General features: G+C 36.2%; 1 protein-coding gene across 15 annotated transcripts in view; it reads right to left on the minus strand.

The window, feature by feature from the left end:
- The window catches only part of PARD3 (par-3 family cell polarity regulator), a 629,285-nt gene that overhangs the window by 256,449 nt on the left and 352,897 nt on the right, over positions 1 to 19,939 (minus strand). For all 15 annotated transcript variants that reach the window (XM_036842192.1, XM_036842191.1, XM_036842188.1 and 12 more), the window contains 5 exons: positions 17,288 to 17,413; positions 15,758 to 16,137; positions 11,735 to 11,874; positions 8,963 to 9,091; positions 6,582 to 6,620 (listed from right to left, as the gene is read on the minus strand). In XM_036842192.1, coding sequence (XP_036698087.1) covers positions 6,582 to 6,620; positions 8,963 to 9,091; positions 11,735 to 11,874; positions 15,758 to 16,137; positions 17,288 to 17,413 — 814 coding nt within the window. The remainder of the gene's footprint in view (positions 1 to 6,581; positions 6,621 to 8,962; positions 9,092 to 11,734; positions 11,875 to 15,757; positions 16,138 to 17,287; positions 17,414 to 19,939) is intronic.

Genomic DNA, 19,939 nt, shown 5'->3' on the forward strand with positions numbered 1-19,939 from the left:
AAAAACTGATAGAGATTCACTATATAAAATCATTACTATTTTTGTAAGATCATGAAAATATTATTCTATCCCAATCTTGGAATAAGATTGTTTTAAACTAAGTTTGAGTCATTTGAATTGAAAAGTATTTCACTGAATCATGACTTTAAAATAAGTTTGAGTATTTAAAGCACTAGCAACAGAACACATTTTATAAAATTCTTTGTGATAATAGCAACATTTGATGCTCAAAACCAAACTACTAAGGTCAGCATATGATTAGTGTGTGACAGTATAAATCTTCAACAAAAACTCAAATTAGAGAATTTTGTACTCTTTCATCTGCGTTACCTAGGATATTGAAATTAATTTACATTATAGGCCTAAAGAAATGTCTGATGATCAGTTTATCCCAAATAACTTATACAAAGTTTTGGATGAAGATGTAACAACCCATAATTCAGTCCCCCATTTGGGGCTCCCTATTTGCTTTGTCTGATTTGACTATTCTTCCCAGCTTTGTTGAGGTGTATTTGACATACAACACTGTAAATTTAGGGTGCACAGAGTGTTGATTTGGTACATTTATATATTGCAAAATGATTACCATCACAGCTTAGCTAATACACCTCCATCACACCACAAAACTACCATTTCTTTTCTGTGGCAAGAACATTTAAGATCTACTCTCCTAATAACTTTTGAGTATGTAACACAGTATTATTAACTATAATCACCATGCTCTACATTAGATCCCCAGAACTTACTCGTCTTATAACTAGAAGTTTATACTCTTTGACCAACATCTTTTTTTTTAATACATTTATTTATTTATATTTTATTTTTGGCTGCGTTGGGTCTTCGTTGCTGCCTGTGGGCTTTCTCTAGTTGTGGCGAGCAGGGGCTACTCTTCGTTGTGGTGCACAGCCTTCTCATTGCGGTGGCTTCTCTTGTTGCGGAGCACGGGCTCTAGGTGCATGGGCTCAATAGTTCTGGCACGTGGGCTCCAGAGCACAGGCTCAGTAGTTGTGGCGCACAGGCTTAGTTGCTCTGTGGCATGTGGGATCTTCCCAGACCAGGGCTCGAACCCATGTCCCCCGCATTGGCAGGTGGATTCTTAACCACTGCGCCACCAGGAAAATCCCAACATCTCCTTTTTTCCCTCACTCTCCTGGTCCTCACTACCACCATTCTTGTCTCTGTTCCTATGAGTTCGGCTTTTTTAGATTCCACATATAAGTGATATACAATATATATATGTATACATATAACATATATGTGTGTGTGTGTGTATACACACACACACACACACACACACACACATATATATATATATATATATATATATATATATATATATATATATATACACACACACACATACATCTTCTTTATCCATTCATCCACTGGTGGACATTTAGGTTGTTTCCACATCTTGGCTATTGTAAAAAGTGCTGCAATGAACATAGGAGTGCAGATATCTCTTCAAGATCCAGATTTCTTTTCCTCTGAATAAATACCCAGAAGTGGCATTGCTAGATCATATGGTAGTTTTATCTTTAATTTTTTGAGATAACTCCACACTGTTTCCCACAGTGGCTGCACCAATTTACATTCCCACGAATAGCGTACAAGGGTTCCCTTTTCTCCACATCCTCACACCTTGTTACCTCCTGTCCTTCTGATGACCATTCTAATAGATGTGAGGTGATATCTCATTGTGGTTTTGATTTACATTTCTCTGAGGATTAGTGATGTTGAGCACCTTTTAATGTACCTGTTGGCCATCAGTATGTCTTCTTTGGAAAAATGTCTATTCAGTTCTTCTGCCCATTTTCTAATCAGATTATTTATCTTTTTGCTATTGAGTTGTGAGTTCTTTATATGTTTTGGATATTAACCCATTATCAGATATATGATTTGTAAATATGTTCTACTATTCCAGAGGTTGTCTTTTCATTTCATTGGTTTCCTTTGCTGTGCAGAAGTCTTTATATTTGATGTAGTCTAATTTGTTTATTTTTACTTTTGGAGTCAAGTCCAAAAATTCATCACCAAGACCAACGTCAATGTGCTTACCCCATATGTTTTCTTCTAGGAGTTTTATGGATTTGGGTCTTACATTCAAATCTTTAATCCATTTTGAGTTGGTTTTTGTACACGGTGTACAATAGAAGACCAGCTTCATTCTTTTTCATGTGACAGTCCAGTTTTCCCATCACCATTTATTGAAGAGACTACCCTTTCCCCATTGCATATTCTTGGCTTCTCTGTCATAAATCAATTAACCATATATATGTGGGTTTATTTCTGGGCTCTCTATTCTGTTCTATATGTCTGTTTTTATGCCAGTATCAAACTTTTGATTACTATAGCTTTGTAACATAGACAAATCAGGAATTGTGATGCCTCCAAGTTTTGTTCTTTCTTAAGATTGTTTTGGCTATTAGAGATCCAATAGATTCAATATGGTTTCAGTGAATTTTAGGGGTTTTTTTTCCTATTGCTGTGAAAAATGCCATCAGCATTTTGACAGGGATTGCACTGAATCTGTAGATGGCTTTGGGTAATATGGACATTTTAACAATATTAATTCTTCCAATCTGTGAGTATGGAATATATTTCCATTTATTTTTGTCTTTTTCAATTTCTTTCATCAATGTCTTACAGCATTCAGTGTGCAGGTCTTTTATCTCCTTGGTTAAATTTATTCCTAAGTATTTTATTCTTCTTGATCCTATTGTAAATGGGACTGTTTTCTTAATTCCTTCAACTGTTTTCTTAATTTACAGTGGGGTCAACATGGTAGGCTTTACTTGATATACCACAACCATTAGTTTAATAAGTCTATGACCATGCTTATTGACTAGCTCATTAAATTTCCAAATCAAGATTATAACCTGTCTGAAGTTAGCTTATCAAGATGCTTCCTGATCATCAGGGAGGATCCCCAAATCTCCTCAATGTGTCCTTGCAGTTTCTACAGGGAGATCTCACTAACTCTTAGAATGAATGTTGAATTCTTGACATTTAAGCATGTTTTATGTCTTACCCGTATGGTCTAGTATCATCTCTAAACACTATTATTTTCTAAAGCCCTACTTCTATCCAGTAGCTCTGAATATGTTTTATGTACAATTATATTCTCACATGGATCTTACCAAAGAGTTCTTGGGGGCCTTCCTAAGCAGGTTTGCATAGTTCTTTGAAGCCCAAAGAAGAAACTGGCACTTTGGTAAGTCAAGGCCTGATAGCCTGTAGGTAAATTCACTGCTTCATTGTGATGGTTACTTTGGTGTCCACTTGGAAAGTGTTTTTGGATGAGATTAACATTTACATCTGTGAACTCTGAATAAAACAGATTGCCCTCCACAATGTGACTGGCCCTCATCCAATCAGAAAACCGAACAGAAAGACAGGCCTTCCTGAGCAAAGGGGAATCCTCTGGCAGACTGCGTTTGGACTTCATCTGCACCATGGGCTCTGCTAGGTCTTTGCCTGCTGGCCCACACTGCAGATTTGGACTTTCCAGCCTTTATAATCACACAAACCAATTCCTTAAAATAAATCTCTGTCTATATATCTACACATCCCATTGGTCCTGTTTCTCTGGAGAACCCTGACTAATACACCCATGTATTGTCTTGTCCAACCTGGACATCCACAGGAATAAACTATCAAGTGAATAAACTTTTCAAAGGCAAAGGAGTTTGTTCAGGACATGGAATAAGTGAACCTGAGCCTCTGCTAAATAATTCGGCTTTTTGTCCAATTTTGAATGGATAGATAACCTAAAACTCAGTAGGGTTTCTAGTTGCCCACTCTCACTAATTAATACAATATTTAGAAGAAGTACAAGAAACCTGCATCTCAGATATTTAAAAGGTCTACCAACTATTGGTACAGCCCTACTCATCTACCTAAGTGACCTTTTTTAAAATTTCTCGGACTTAATCAGTTCTGGGAGTCATTGTGATAATCAACTAACAAACAAACTAATTGAGTTTGAGGACATTCCATTCTCAAAGTGCTTACAATCACGGAAAGTTTAAGTAATATCAGAGAATTTTGCGACTTGAATAAATTTAATGATTTGCCATCAAAAGACAGAGAGAAGCAGAGATCCTGGAATTCAATTTTTAAATTATAATTTTAACATGAAGCCTTTAACAGCCCAAAATGGTATCACCTAGCAGGAGCAGAAAGAGAGGCCCAGATGTGAGAGAGAAAAGGAAGAACAAGAAAACGAAAAGAAAACATTTAGACAAAAACAAAAACAAACAAACAAAAAAACTGTACTTTCTTTAACTTAGCTTGGAAAACCCTTATCAGAAAAAAATTCCCATTTGAAATTGCAAGTCAGACACACATACACATACATCATCTCTTTTGTTAAGGTGACTGAATTGTCATTTGCTCTGGCATGCTATCAAGAACATAAAAAGCTTGTGGATGAGAAGTGGAGCAGAACAAACCTAGACATTCTCAACGGAATACCACATTTAAAGCCAAAGCTGCTTCCTCCCGTTAGCGATTGAAAACTTCAGAGCTAATCTTCAATCTCCTCACAAGGACTGACTAAATGTTTTGAAAGAACACACCTATCTTTACTGCTTATATCATCATTTTCCATCTCAGATCATCTTATGCATAAACAGATGTAGTTTATGTGTGAAATCATTCGCTTTTCCGAAAAAGTTCTATGATATTAAGATTCCAAACACCAAAGAGTGGTTCTTCACCCAAGGATCACGTTGCAAAATGCCTTTAGCATTTATCTTGCAACTCTTTCATGGTGTGGTTATTGCTCTGAAAGGTTTTTAATATATATAAACAAATCTATCAATCTACTCTCTTAGGACATTTTGGCTTTGTCATGCTGGGACAAGCATTTACTTTCCAAAGTTAACAGAGAAAATTTTCACATATTTTCTCAATACTTTTTGGTATGTTTTTAGGTTTAATTTCATAATTAACTGGGATTTATTTTGGTGTATAGTGAGAAAAAGGAATCTAACTTTTTAAAGTGAATGGCCAATTGTTCTAAACACTAAACAAACCACTCTTTACCGCTATTTTGAAATGTCTCCTTTAACAAACATGCACACACACGTAAACACTGGGACTGCTTACATCATCAATGTGTTTCAATGATCTACTTGTCTGTTCCTATAACAACATCATGCTATTTTAAGTATTTTAGCTTTAAAGTACATTTTGCTATCATTATTGTCTTTTAAAATAAATCATTCTTGTGCCCCACTTGACTCTTCAGAATCAACTTGTCCAATTTCCCCTCACCTCTCAACATACCCGCCACCACACCACACCAAACACACACACACACAAATACTATTGTGATTCTGATTAACTATCACAGACCTATTGATTTAATGGGTAAAAAATGAAGGCTGTGAATTTCCTACAACCTGTACTTATGAATGTGTAATGTTCTCAAGGTTGTTTACTGATTTTCCTCTGAGGTCTGATTATTCATCCATTTCTGTAATGATGGAATATTTGAAAATAACATTTTGTTTGTTTATTAGGTTCAAAGTTGTCTGGTTATGAATGTGTCAAGAAAAATTAAATTATGTAATGCTGTTATTAGTGTTAATCATGTTATTCAAGTTCTTCATATTCTTACTTTATCTGTCTATCTAACATGCCAAATTTTGGAAAAATATGTATTAGCATAACCCACCATGGATATGGTTTTGCTAAATTTTCATTTTACTCACAAAGGTTTGGGAATGACATGTGTTTGTGCTGTGCTGTTTAATATATAAAAGATCCTGACTGTTGGAATTTCTACTGGATGATATCATGTGTCAATATAAAACACCCTCTCTTTTTACCCCATGCAATGCACCCACACAAAAAAGAAGATAAGTTCAGAGACTGATATGGCAATCCTTACTTTCATTATGTTAGTACCACCTGTTAGTACTCAACTTATTCCTTTATTTTCAGCCTGTATTAGGATTTATCTTCTAAACACGTATTTTTTGCTTTTTAATCTAAGCTGTGAAAACTTACTTCGGTTAGGAGAATTAGCCCCTTAAAATACACTATAATAACTGATAATAAATAACTTATTAAATATAAGTTATTATGACAATATGTTTAGTCTAATTGCTGATATTTTATTTTTCATGTTTATGATACATTTTTATTGTTCTTTTAGCCCTCCCTATTTTTTCTGTGCCTGAATTGTTTTCTTTTTTCATTTTTTCATTTTTGTAGCCACTTACAGTACTTCACAACTCATGAAGTCTATATATATATAGATAGATAGATAGATGTTAAACTACTAAGCTCACCAATTTTGCTCCCTCTTAATATGCAGGTGAATAGGAAAGTCTTTAATGTCTCTTTTTTATCCCTGTCTGATCAAAAATAATCACAAAATATTCTTCATTTGGGGTAGTAGCAATAAGTCACTTAAGGTAAGACCACTTTGGGATTTAATAAATCTTTGTATATTAGGATCTATTATGAGCCAAGAAAAGAGGACAAATAACTTCATAATTAATTAGTAAGAAGTTAGTTCAATTTATCTTTCCAACATCTCTGCATCCTGCAAAAGACAAAGCTCTTACCGTTTCTTTTGGAATCTGCATCTGGCTTGGCTCTGCATTCTAGAAGAATTGAAGAAAAACATAAATACAGACTGACCAAAGCCATCTTCAACACACAGGGACACAAAGCTTTACTCTCAAGGAAAAATTGTTTGTTCTTAAAATCTACAAAATATATAGAGGGTGATTATATTATGGCTGATATATTACTCTGTCTTGCAAACTTTCACTGATGTGGTTATATTATCTTATGTGTGTGTATGTGTGTGGGCGGGGTTGTTTAAAAAAATTGTTCTAGATGTAAATTTCTACTTGCTCATTCACAGTATATCATGAATTTATTATTTGGAGGAAAACAAATCTCACGAAACTGCTTTTCTATTCCTGGCACTGTTTCTAATTTTGTTTTCTAATTTTCCCAACTAAGTCTAAATTATAAGGTATATTGTAATTTGATAGCTAGACCAGATAATAACAGTCTGAACCACAAGCATTATACTTTACAATATTACACAGGTTATAAATGTGATTTTTTTTCATGTATTATAGAGTTGTTTTAATTAATAGATAGTTACAAGGTTGACTTATTAAAAAAAGAAAGGGAACCTATTGATAAAAGTATTTTGTTTTAGACACAGAATTTAAACACAGACACCCCAAACAGAGGAAAAGAGTTCTGTTAATTGGACTGAAAGATCATTTTCAATGCACTCCTTTAAGTTTTCAGAATTTTCTTTCTTTTAAACCTTGAATAGCAGCTGCAACGTGAATAAACTGACGGCCTACTGGCTCACTCCTTAATGAAAAGCTCACAAGCAATAAATTAAATAACCAAGAAAAAAAAAAAAAGGAGGCAGCAGAAGGGGAAAACAGAAGCCTGGAAGATCAAAATTGGACCAGAAGAACCTGAATAACCTTAAGCTGGTCTGTGCTGGCACTAACTCGGGAACGGCTGTAAGAGCAGTGTTTAAGCTTTGGCAACCTAATAATGCCAACTATCACCCAGGCTCAGATACACTGAGGAAGGACTAAAGCTTTATCGCATCTAAAGCTTCGTGTTTTTTTTAATTTTTTTTAACTGCTCATTTACAATTTAATAGAGACAACTCCAGATTTAGGATCAGGTGGCATTTTAAGCACAGAATTGGATAACAGTGGGGGGAAAATGGAAAACCAAATTTAAATTGAGAAATAATGCATTAAACATTTCTAAATAGAAATAAAGAAGTTTTCATCATTTCTCAAAATCTACTTAAAACACAAGTTTCAGTTTTCAGCCCTATCACAATCTGAAATCTCCATGAAATCATAGTAAATTGTCAGTGTGTGTGTAACCAAGAGTTGGAATATTCCCAAGACTAAAATTTATCTGTTTTATAATAAAAGGAAATTTTTATTAACCATGACACATCCATACTTGAAGGATTTGCCTAAGAGAATTAGGGCAATCGGACAAATTTGGGAACTGCGTCCCTAAAACCTACCCACTCTAGTATATACGGATTCATTATTGTTTAGATAAAGCTAAAAGCTATCTGAAAGACAGGTCAAATGTCCTAAAATGACCCAACTAGAATCTGTTTTGAAATATTTAAAATACCACTTGTACTTGAAGTAAAACAATTTTCCTACCACATCAAAACAAAAGATAAAGGTGATTTCTCCAATTATATTATTTCTACAAATAAATGAAACCTACCACTTTTTGCAGAAAAACATTAAGAACTATGTCAATTTAATATACAGATTTCATTCCCACAAATACTATGTAAATACCCCTATCTAATATTTAGATGCACTGACATATGTATAAAAAGTGAAATAAATAGTTTGCAAACAAATGCCTTTTCATTTCATTTATGTCATTCTAAATAATGCCTATGTTAGGAATTAATGGCCCTGGGGCTTATTGCAACTCAGGTCTTTTTACTTTCAATAAGAGTATTTAATTAAGGTCCTCTTTTTCATACAACAGTAAGCAAGCATCTTTATTTGGCTTAGCTACACGTACCATGAAAACTTGAAATATGAAAATTTGTCATATGTAGTGGAGAAGATGGCAAGCTTTCAACAACAGCCTTTGAAGTGACAGTTATGGAATAATCGACATCTCTGTATTCAATCAGTCCATCTAAAAGCGTTCAGTAATAAACATTTGCTGTCCTAGAAAATATCCCTGCAACCTGATTTTCAAATACTCTTGCACTCAACATTGTGGATATCTGTTTCCAAAACAGAAGAAATATGAGGAAGGAATGCTTGTATTATGCTAAGGCTGAAATATATACAAAATATAGAAACTGCTTGGAAAATCTCTTAATAAACACTGGCCAGCAGGTCGCTAGCCCAGATCCCTGCCTCATGTGCGTCAGAAACCTTTCATCTGCTCTGAATTTACACACCAGTTCCCTTGGGTGGAAGGCATCTTCTTGGCGGAAGACCAGAAGGCTCACGGTCCCTTCCATCTTGGTGCTTCTCAACAGGGAAACAACTTCCTCCTGGGATTTGCCTGCTAGATCAACTCCATTTACCTAAAACGGACAGAAAGTTTTCAGCTGCAATACTGGGCGAACAGATAACAAGAGACGAGACACACATTCTAGAACTGATCATGTCTGCCATGGAACATGGTTCATTGCATGGTACATTCTGCCCTGATCTGATAAGCCCCACCAGGCTGCTGGGGCTAACAAAGAAATGCAGATCAGTTACCTAGAAGTGAGGCAGGAAGCAGTCAATCCTTCAGGTCTTATCAATAAACCAAAAGCACAGCCACTGGTGCATTAACAAGTAACCAGAGATACAAATATATCTACAACGCCAAGGTAACACAAAACTTCCTGGCTTTGAACTGGGATATCTTGATGCCCTTGTGCATCACAGGTTTCCTTACACCAAAATAAAAAGATGCCACCCTTGCAGAAGGTAGTAAAAACACACTAAAAATATTTTGGTAAAAACATTTTAGCTTTCACTGAAATTTTACTGAAAATTAGGATGATAACTTTTTAATCCCTAAAAAGCAAACACTGAAGAAGAATCTCTACTAAATAATATTTTTGGAGGGCTTGCAGTATTTCACTTCAAGATTTTTCAATGTTTTAAGAAAAAAAATTTTACCAGAAAGAAAAAAAAAAGAGAGATTTGAAAATACCACTTCCTGGGGAATCTCATCATTTTTTGTAGAAAGTAAAATATGATCAGCAAGCACTACGCGTTTAACAGAAATGAGAGTGGAAATTTCTTTTTCAAAGTGTTCTATATTACTCTCTTTAGACAGAAATAGCATTTGTCTAAGGCAATTAAATATATCATTTAAATTGTAATATCAAAACTTTCCTGTAGTTTTAATGTTCTGGAACCTTTCCCCCACTGAAAACCTTCTTATATAGCTCAGTGCATTACTATCAAGGGATTGATTGTAGGAAATAGGTCAGTAATAACAGGTTCAGAGAAAGCAAAAATTTTCTAGATAATTTTTAAAAATTAGTCACTTGATACTTGAGTTAAATATAGGCTTGCAAATATCCAGATACTCAGAAAAACTTTTTGCCCACAGAACTACTGATACTGTAGAAATACAACCAAGGATACTAGAGAGGTAGGTTTAAAATACACCTGAGAGCTACAGAAGATAAAGCCTAATTCTGAAGAGATACAGATCGCAGACCCTTCCTCAAAAAGAAAAGCAAAAGCCTCTGTGATGTGTCACAAGTAAAGCAATTACATGATGAAAGGGAGACACAAAAATAAAGCGATTACATTTAGCAAGGAAGAAGGGTGGGGGCCCTGCAGGGAGAGATGGGGAGGAAGGGGACAGACTTTTTTATGATTTAGAGGCAAAAATAAGCTGATACACTTCCTAAATGAAACAAGCTACAACTACAAACGGGGACTAAGAGCACCCCACTTACAGCCCGAGGACAAGAGGCCCTTTCTGGAAACAATACCCTAAACACAATTTGTACTTAAGCCTTCCCTTTTACTGGGCCTCTATCACTCTCCCTTTAAAACATGGTGTCATGCAAACAAGACAAAGAGGAAAGAGGAAGATTGAAGGAACCTAGGCCCAAAATGTAGACACAGGAAAAAATCTGGAAGCTATTCCTTTGCTCCGTTACTTTTCAAGAAATCTTTAGATTTCCCCAGCTGGAGCTGGGGAGTTCAAAGCTACGTATGAAACTACAAGTTAAGAAAAAAGGATAATGTCATAAAAATTTACTTTAACATTAATTAGTACTTGTTTTTTTTTCTTAATGTAAGTATAGCTGATTTACAATGTTGTGTTAATTTCTGCTGTACAGCCAAATAATTCAGTTATACATACACATACATTCTTTTTTTAAATATTCTTTTCCATTATGGTTTACCATGGGATACTGAATATAATTCTCTGTGCTGTACAGGAGGACCTTGTTGTTTATCCATTCAATATATTTAACATTAGTACTTAGATGCTAGTTAATAATTATGAAACACAGTGCCTGCCGCTAAAAATACAGACTATGTTTTCTAAAGAAAACACTAGAAAAACCACTAATAAAGTATCCTCTTTCTCCATCTTTCTCCCCTTTATTTCTACATGCACAACATTCACACAAACTTCATACATAAGAAATTATGTATCTTTATGTATGTCAAAGATAGCTTCAAAGACCAATGAACCGAATGAAACCCATGAGGTACAGAAAGGAAATTTTGAAAAACTATTTCTTTTTTTTCCTGACATTTGATTTTTATGTCTCAATTCATTCTCCACGCTGACATTTCCAAATTTCCTTGTTCTTCTCATCAAGACACACTGTTTTCATTTACTTCATTTGTCTCTGCTCTGATTCCAGAGGAGATAACATTTCTATACTGCCAGACATAAATTTAAAGTCATCCAGAAATATAACCTAACAGACACTGTACTTACATAATGACAAATGTTATGTATCTCATAAACCAAATGTCCAAGTAACTAAAAATTTATGAGTAAACTAAATGAAAAGACATGTCTCATCAAATAACACAGAGAGAAATGTAAAAGTGAAGCGGAAATACAATGTTTTAGGATGCATACTTCTGCTAAAATATATAATTTAATTTCATATTTTATGAAAATGTTAAAAAGACTCTGAGCCTTGAAAATGGAACTTTTCAAGAATTATGGAACTTCCGAAGCCACTCACCTCTATGAGTCTATCTCCCGCCTTCAGTCGGCCATCTTGGATGGCGGCCCCTCGTGGGAGGATGTTTTTCACATAAATTGGAGCTGAGCCACCTATTGTCACATCCCGGGAAGTGATGCTGAATCCCAAACCTTCTGTACCTGAATATATAACAGAAAAAAAAAGAGGTAAACAAAATGAGATATCTTGAATTTCACAGGTATATCATACAAGAAGGATTTGTTATTATTCTCTACCTCAACTTGACATTTTGTAACTTTCACACGTCAGTGCCTACACATTTAATACTTTAAAAGTTGTAAGATTTTTCAACATAGACTAAATCATGGAAGGTTTAAATGGTATATATATCAAAATTCATTAGTCTAAGAAAAAACAGGAACCTAGTCAGATGAAAATAATATACAAATATGCCTGCTGAATGTTTTTAAATTTGTCTAAATATTTGATTATGAAAATAAACAATTTCTCTACACAAAAAAAACCCACAAAAAAACCTTCTGCTAAAACCCATAGTATCTAAAGTATCAAGTATTACTGTGCAATAATGGTATCCAGATTTGAAGGGTAAGCAGTGAAGAAAAGGAAGAGAACAAGTCCAGGGAAATGGAAAAGAAATAGTGAAACGAGAAATGTTTCTAGATACAGATAAAAGAACTTCCCCAAACTGACAGGATGAACCATATTATCTTTGCCTAGTTCTCTTCTAGTTCACCTAAATCCTACCGTTTATATTGCTCAAAAAAAAAAAAAAAAGAGGCAAATTACCCATCTGAGATCATAGCTACCAAATCTGAGGATCACCATATGATGTTTAAAGGTACTGAAATCAATGAGGCATTTACACATTACTGTGCTAGTTTGTATAATTTCAATTCCAGGCTCTTTGGCAGCTTTCTCGACAGGCACCCTTATAAGCTCAATACAGTGAAAAGGGTTATGTCACTGAAACCAACATGCAGTGAGCCAGAATCAGCCAAGAAAAAATGTGAAGATAATGATAAATTTCTAATGAATCAACAGAATTTTTATAACACTTCCAATAATGATTCATTTCTACCAGAGCTTTTAAAAACTATATTAGGTTCCATCTCAATTAAAATGATCTGAGGACAAGTACTTGCTCAATAAAGGAAGAATAAAGAGATATGTAAAGGTGAAAAATCTACAGAAGAATTCATTAATTTGATGCAGCACTCGCTAAAAAACTGTAAGTCAGGGTATGAATCTCTAAGTAAACAAACATGGGCAAATAAACATGAATAAAAATGTGGGTTAAAGAAGAAACAAAGTAGAAATGACGAAAACACAGTACATGTAACAAAAACCTACTGTAAATATTCTCAAATTCAAACAGAACACTCATTTACTTCAAGTCTGAAATCACTTTAATGTGCCTGGGCTGTTAATTTCTTAAGTCTTCTGTGAAGATTTGAATGGCATACTGTCTATATGAAATTTTCCTAATTATTCTGCTGGGGCTTTTCCATATGTCTCTGTGCTTTCATGAAACTCTAATGACTTGCAATAACATTTATTAAGGAAGAATTCTAAATTATTCTCCTTTTGCAATATTAATTTCTATGAACTACAAAGACTGATTGTTATATGAACCAAAACACTATTAAAATATCAGCAATAACCCCTAAATCTGTACGCCAAAAGTTCAGGCAATGACCTTTCAAAGAAAGATAAATAGATATCAATTTTCATTTAGCAAAGCCAACAAAACATTTTGCACTGACTGAAATAGATCACTGACCTTCTCCTCTGACTTTATTAAAAAGCTAATTTCTACAAAAGAGCAGGGTATTTGAGAATGCCAAAATGACAATAAATATTAAGAAATCATAATTATGGAAGCAGGTACATAGGGGCTATTCTATTTCGACATGTTATATGACATAGTTCCAAAATTATGCCAAAGAATCATTATAACAAAGGCTTTCTTAGTCCTTAGCTTTGACCTCAGTTTATGAAGAGCTTCTGTCATTCAAATCGTGTCAGTTCACTTTGAACTGAATTTAAAGTTTAACACTGACAAACCCTACATTTTAGATGTACTTCATTAAAAAATGTTAAATGTAACAATAATAACTGGTAAAAACATTGCCCGTTAACTACAATGAAAACTTGTTCAACCTCATACAATCATTAAAACATCTGTATTTAGTACTAATCAAAGACAATGAGCATTCTTTGTCACTTTTATTTATAGTGAACATTATTTTTTTATATTTGTAAGTATTGGCAGAATGCACAGGCAGTTTCCACCTTTTGCCATACATTCTCATAGTTAATAAATTAAAATCAGGTCAGATCTATGACGCTCTGTATCAGTTATATAACTCAAGGTCAGAAAAATGTTTAAAAGAAAACCATTATTTCTATTTTTATGTTGATTGAGCATAATCTTTCTAAATTAACTTCTGTAACATGTAATCATGTATTTTTAAATGCTACCAAAATAAAACTATTGATTTCTGTATTCAAAAGAGTGATTCTTTCAATGGCAAATAAAATTTCACTTCATTTAAAAAGTTCATATTATATCATAAGGTGTTTACATATAATAACTGTATGGAAAACTGTAATTAAGCAATGAATATGCCTATATCAGAGTAAGAAGGCAAAGATATTTATGAACAAAAATCTTTATGACAATGGAAAATAGTCTTCCTTTTTTGAAAGATCCCAAGCAGAATTTTATGTTTTATACAACTCTCTTTGTGTTTCTTGATATGCTTTTGCTTAAAAACCAGGTCCTTTCATTTGAGTGTAGAAAAAGGAAGAAAGAGAATCTGATATTCCTCTCATTTATGCATTAACAGGGCTAAAAAGGGTTTAAGCTGATGTGATTCTGTATTTGTAAGGGGTTTCAAAAGTGGAGTGAGGTTGTCAATTCCTGATCAGGTCAACCAAGTATTTGGAGCTTAAAAAGCCAGTAACCAGAAAGAAGGCATTTGTGGTTCACATAAAGTTCAATGAAAGAGTGTGATTTAGAAAGGAAATAGGAATCTCAGAGTTTACAGAGTTGTAAACTCTACCCCAAATGGAAAGAAGAACGGTCTCAATGTCAGGACACGGAAAAGGTTCCAGTAAGAATCTGCTGCTGGTGGCCACATGACTTGAGGAAATCGCTCGGCCTCTCTTGGGTTCATTTCCAACTAACTGTAGGAGTTGGTTGAGCTCATAAAAGGAGAAATATTCTTTATAATGACACCCATTTGAAGGACATGATTTAAAAATATATAAAAAGGCTCAGCTAAAAGGGATGATTAATAGCAAAAGTATATCTCAGTGCCTGGAGGGGACGGTGATTGGGAATGAGCAAGTCAAGCCTAGGAGCCTGATCTGGTTGTCAGGGAGGCCAGCACAGAAACGAACGCCTCCTGTACACAAGGATGCACCGTCTAAGGGCGGGGATCCTTAAACAAACACACTGATGTAAGGCATAGGTAATAAAGTATTAGCAAGGCCCATTCCGATTCCCCTTGTCACCTTGAGGAAGGGAAGAATGCGATATTCTGGAAGAGCAGGAGACAAGGGGCCAGTGGCCTTGCTTCTCAGCATTTCACCGGGAACCACCAACAGCTTCAAAGGAGTCAATCCCTTCCCGTCACCAAAGGACGGGCTGAACTGAGGAAGGACTTCTAACGTCCTCTAGGGGGGCTGTATGTGGACACCGAGTGGGGCACTCAAAACAGTCAGAGCCTCCCTGTTGCTTTGGGTTTGATGGTAACATCCTGAAACCCACTTCCTTCGTTGTCAAAAATTTTACGGCAGTCGTAGCTGCTACTTTTTTCATAGAAACGTAACGCTTAAGGCCTATCCTCTGATCTTCTACGTGTTAATTTTTATACAGCAAAGTGAATCTGAAAAGCATAAAAAAATATACAACTGTAAATCCTTTTTTAAAAAGACGTTATCAGTTCTTAATAATGAGATAAGACTTAGGATGCTTTGGGTTAGTTGGTTGATTTTGAAAATAAATTCCGTGAAAAACAGGAAGACGGGTCATACCTTTCTTAAGCTGGATGTTAAGCCTCTTGCCTACTTTCTTGGTGTTGTAACCACTGCTGGGACTGAACACGTGGTGTACGGCTGGGCCCGGAGCAGCGGACGGCTTTCCCGAGGGCTGTGCGCTCTGAGGTAGGAGTCGGGGGTGAGGGTCCGCGTGCTCGGGCAGGGGGTTCGGCCGGGGCACCCTCGGCAGAGCCTGCGGCCCCGCGCTGTTCACACTCCTGTGATCCACATGCTGGCTGTCGGGGCTGAAGCGGCTCGAATAGTAATTGTTCCTCTCGCTTTGGGACAGTTGTTCGTACTGCTCTTTATTTGCTGCGGGAACCACATGGAACCAAATGATGGATGTCCGCATGGCTTGGCGAAACATATGTTGTGCTCTGGGTTTGAGAAAGAAGGGAAAGTTAGCAAATGAAGACTGGCAGACTCGAAGATGTTATGAGCTTAATTAAGGATACTCATTAAGCAACAAGGACGGACAGACTTCGTTGAAACTGAAAACAAAATTCTCATAACCCATTTATCAATCGGGTTTGCAAGCTCTGATAGCAGCAGGGCTGTGTCTCCAAATATAAATTTCTCATTCTCTAGATAAAAATGACAAAGTTATGTACAACTACAGGCAAAATACCAGTATTTTGGTATACCCGCCACAAAATACCCTCCACTGTAAATCATTCAATCATACTGTAGTTTTAAGCACAACAGGTATTATCATTTCAATATTAAGAGAAATTAAATATAACCTTCTCTCTACATTATCCAATACAACTTTTAAAAATCATAAAGTATTTCCTTACAAGGAGACCAGTCGAGTTTTTAAAGAAATATATTTATAAGTATACTTAGAAAACTTTAGAAAGTAACTATCCATTATTTATCAGAAAAATTAATCCAAGTTTGTGCACGCAAAAATCTCAGGAATGCCAATGCAGCCTCAATAACTCACAATGTTAAGAGCTGTTGGTCACAGTGCTATTCCAAGACCAGCCCTAGAAGCTACTGCATCTTATCTGGATCCCTAGTCAGGGCTTTAACCAAGTCCTTGTGATTTCTGCTCATTCTTGCCTTGTTTTATAGGAGCCGGACAATTTTTATCTTTTTAATAGAGTAAGGGCTTGAGTCAGGATAAGGAAAATCTGAGTGGACACTGCAGGTCCAAGGAGCTTTGTCTTCCTATTTGTCACATTATATGTGGCCAAGTTGGACGTGTGAGTTAAAAGTGTAATAAAAACTAGCAACCTGGTGAATTTTCCAAAAGGCGAGGAAGTGGCCAAAGTGTAAAGCCTAAATTGGGCCCATGATATTTTAAGAAGTGCTGCGTCAGTCAGAGGGCATTTGGAAACATAGTCTAATGATAGTGATTACCTGGAGTTTGATGAAATTTTTAAAAGCTAGATAATGGCAGAAAATACTCCTCTCCAGCATGAAGGCAGAGACCACAGACATATGGTCTGAGGTACCCCAATCGCCCGCACTCTGTCACGCCTGATGCAGGAAAAGAGCAGCAATGAGGTAGTACACACTTACTGTTCAAATCTTCTATTTCGAAGGTCGCCATCATTAATCCTGACAATGCAATCATTCTCATGAAAAAGGTTTTCTTGTTCAGCTTTACCACCTTTCTCCAGTCGCTTTACTAATAACCCCAGGGTTCTGGAACATTAAGAATGCAAATCATTACACACGTAATATTTCCACCATGCACAATGCCCTACTGCTTTAATGCCGGGATTATACTTACAAAGACTGCCTAATAAAGGGGTGCGTTAAATTGCTATTCAGACATTTAAAAATAACACCAACACAGAAATCACAACAGTATAAATGGTGTGTAGAAAGGGATCCTTCCAATAAATATGAGCAATCGTTTCTGGCGTGTCAGTGTTATGCTTCTGAAACAAATCGTACACTTCTCTCTATGCTTAAAAATGCTCCCGGCAGGGCTTCCCTGGTGGCGCAGTGGTTGAGAATCTGCCTGCTAATGCAGGGGACACGGGTTCGAGCCCTGGTCTGGGAAGATCCCACATGCCACGGAGCGGCTGGGCCCGTGAGCCACAACTACTGAGCCTGCGCGTCTGGAGCCTGTGCCCCGCAACGGGAGGGGCCGCGATAGTGAAGGGCCCGCGCACCGCGATGAAGAGCGGTCCCCGCACCGCGATGAAGAGTGGCCCCCACTTGCCGCAACTAGAGAAAGCCCTCGCACGAACCGAAGACCCAGCACAACCAAAAATAAATAAATAAATAAAAAAAAATAAAAGTAGCTAAAAGGAGGAGGAAATTATAAAAAAAAAAAAAAAAAAAAAAAAAAAAAAAAAATGCTCCCGGCAGAGCTGGCCTGATGGCTCATGGCCGTGGCAGTGGGCAGCACGGGTGAGCATGGACTTGTGAGCAGCTCTGGCAGTTTTCTGTTTTAAGCTAGCTGGTACAGTGCTGACGGCAGCCCCACCTTTCCATGAAAGGAAAGGTAACAAGGAGAGGCTAACCTGTACATTTGAGATGGAAAATTGGGAAGATTCCAAAAATAGAAGAGTTTCTTTCCATTCTTGGCATCTGAATTTGGTAATGCCTCATGTTCTGAATTTCAAAACTTGTTAGGTCTCTCAGAAGTAAGTAAGTTGTTGCCATTATTCCCATCGGAAGGAAATAGAAAGACAGCGACAAGCTCCAATAATGCCAGTCACCATTCACCCCTCCACGTGTACTCAAATTTCAAGTCAAAAGAAAAGCCCAGATGAACTTTTAGAGACCCATGATGGAGGGGAAAAAAAAAAAAATTTATTACAAATGTACTTGGTCTGGAGCACTAACTCCTTGACTGACAGGATGGACATTCTTTATACCCTGGGACAAATAACAAACACTATATGTGAACACAGCTTGACACGAAATAGGAATCTCCACCTAGTTCTGATGCTCTGACTTAATTGACGGTTAGCATATAATCTGTATTATGATCATGTTAAAATTTTTATGAACTTATTTTTGGCTTGTCCCAAGCTTGCATTTTCTTTCATAATCCTAATATTTAGAGACAAAAAAAAAAAATGCCCATACAGAAACTAGCATTTAGGGGACTTCCCTGGCGGTCCAGCGGTTAAGAGTCTGTGCTTCCAATGCAGAAGGTTCAGGTTCAACCCCTGGTCAGGGAACTAAGATCCCACACGCCACACAATGCGGCCAAAAAATTAAAAAAAAAAAAAAAAGAAACCAGCATTTAGAATCCTACATAAATTAAAGTTGAAGACACCATCATTTCCAATCGCCTATCTGTATTTTCCAATGGAGTACAATTTGCAGTACCCTGTATATGCTTTCCAGTAGAAAGATACTCCAATAGATAGCATCCTTCTTCTTTTAAACCTTTGCAGTAATTGTTGTTGTTGATCTCGCTCCCCTGCTACTGTTACCTGTACACACACCTTATCTCTACTGTTGCACTGTCAGCTCCTGCAAGGCGGGGAAGGTGGGACTCAGCAATACATGCTCCAGCACTCAGCTCGTAGTAAGGTCTTGACAAATGACAACTGAATGAATGGGTGCTTGAGTTTAGCTGAAGCAAACAAGTCTCCTATTTCTAATAAGCTTTTTGCAAAATAGAATAAGTGAAATAAAATCCAGATTCGGATCCTTTTTTTCATGACGGTGTCACTTATACCAAACATAGGACTGAGCTGAAATGAATTGAATTAAAGCAAAGGTCCTTTTTTGTTTGTTTGTTATTTTGCAGTTTAACCTTCTTTCTTTCATAAACATTTACTGAGTCACTGCTTAACTTCACTCTAATCTTTATTATTAAATATAATAAAGAGGCATGGTGTTTTACTATGGTTAAGCATACCTACCTACAAGAGTAAGAGGAGATAACATTTAAATTGCCTTTTGTCATGTTACTATTTGGGGATTAGCACCTACTAGTGTAAGAGTCTAAGAAGCTTGATGACTAATGAAAAAAATATGACGTAGGTCATTTTTAGTTACTTGCCACCGTATATTGGAACTATTGATAAATAAATATAAAAATTCTCTCAGCTCAAAGATAAGAAAAAGTACACTGACACAGCAGCATGAGCAACTTAACTGTCTGGGCTCCTACTTGGCAGGAAGCGATCTCTTAATGTGCCACACCAATAATTAAGTGACCGCTAAAATGTCACCAAGCCCACAATCTATCTCCCCAAG

The sequence above is a fragment of the Balaenoptera musculus genome, chromosome 2 (genome assembly GCF_009873245.2).
Source record: "Balaenoptera musculus isolate JJ_BM4_2016_0621 chromosome 2, mBalMus1.pri.v3, whole genome shotgun sequence".
NCBI classification, from domain to species: Eukaryota; Metazoa; Chordata; class Mammalia; order Artiodactyla; family Balaenopteridae; genus Balaenoptera; species Balaenoptera musculus.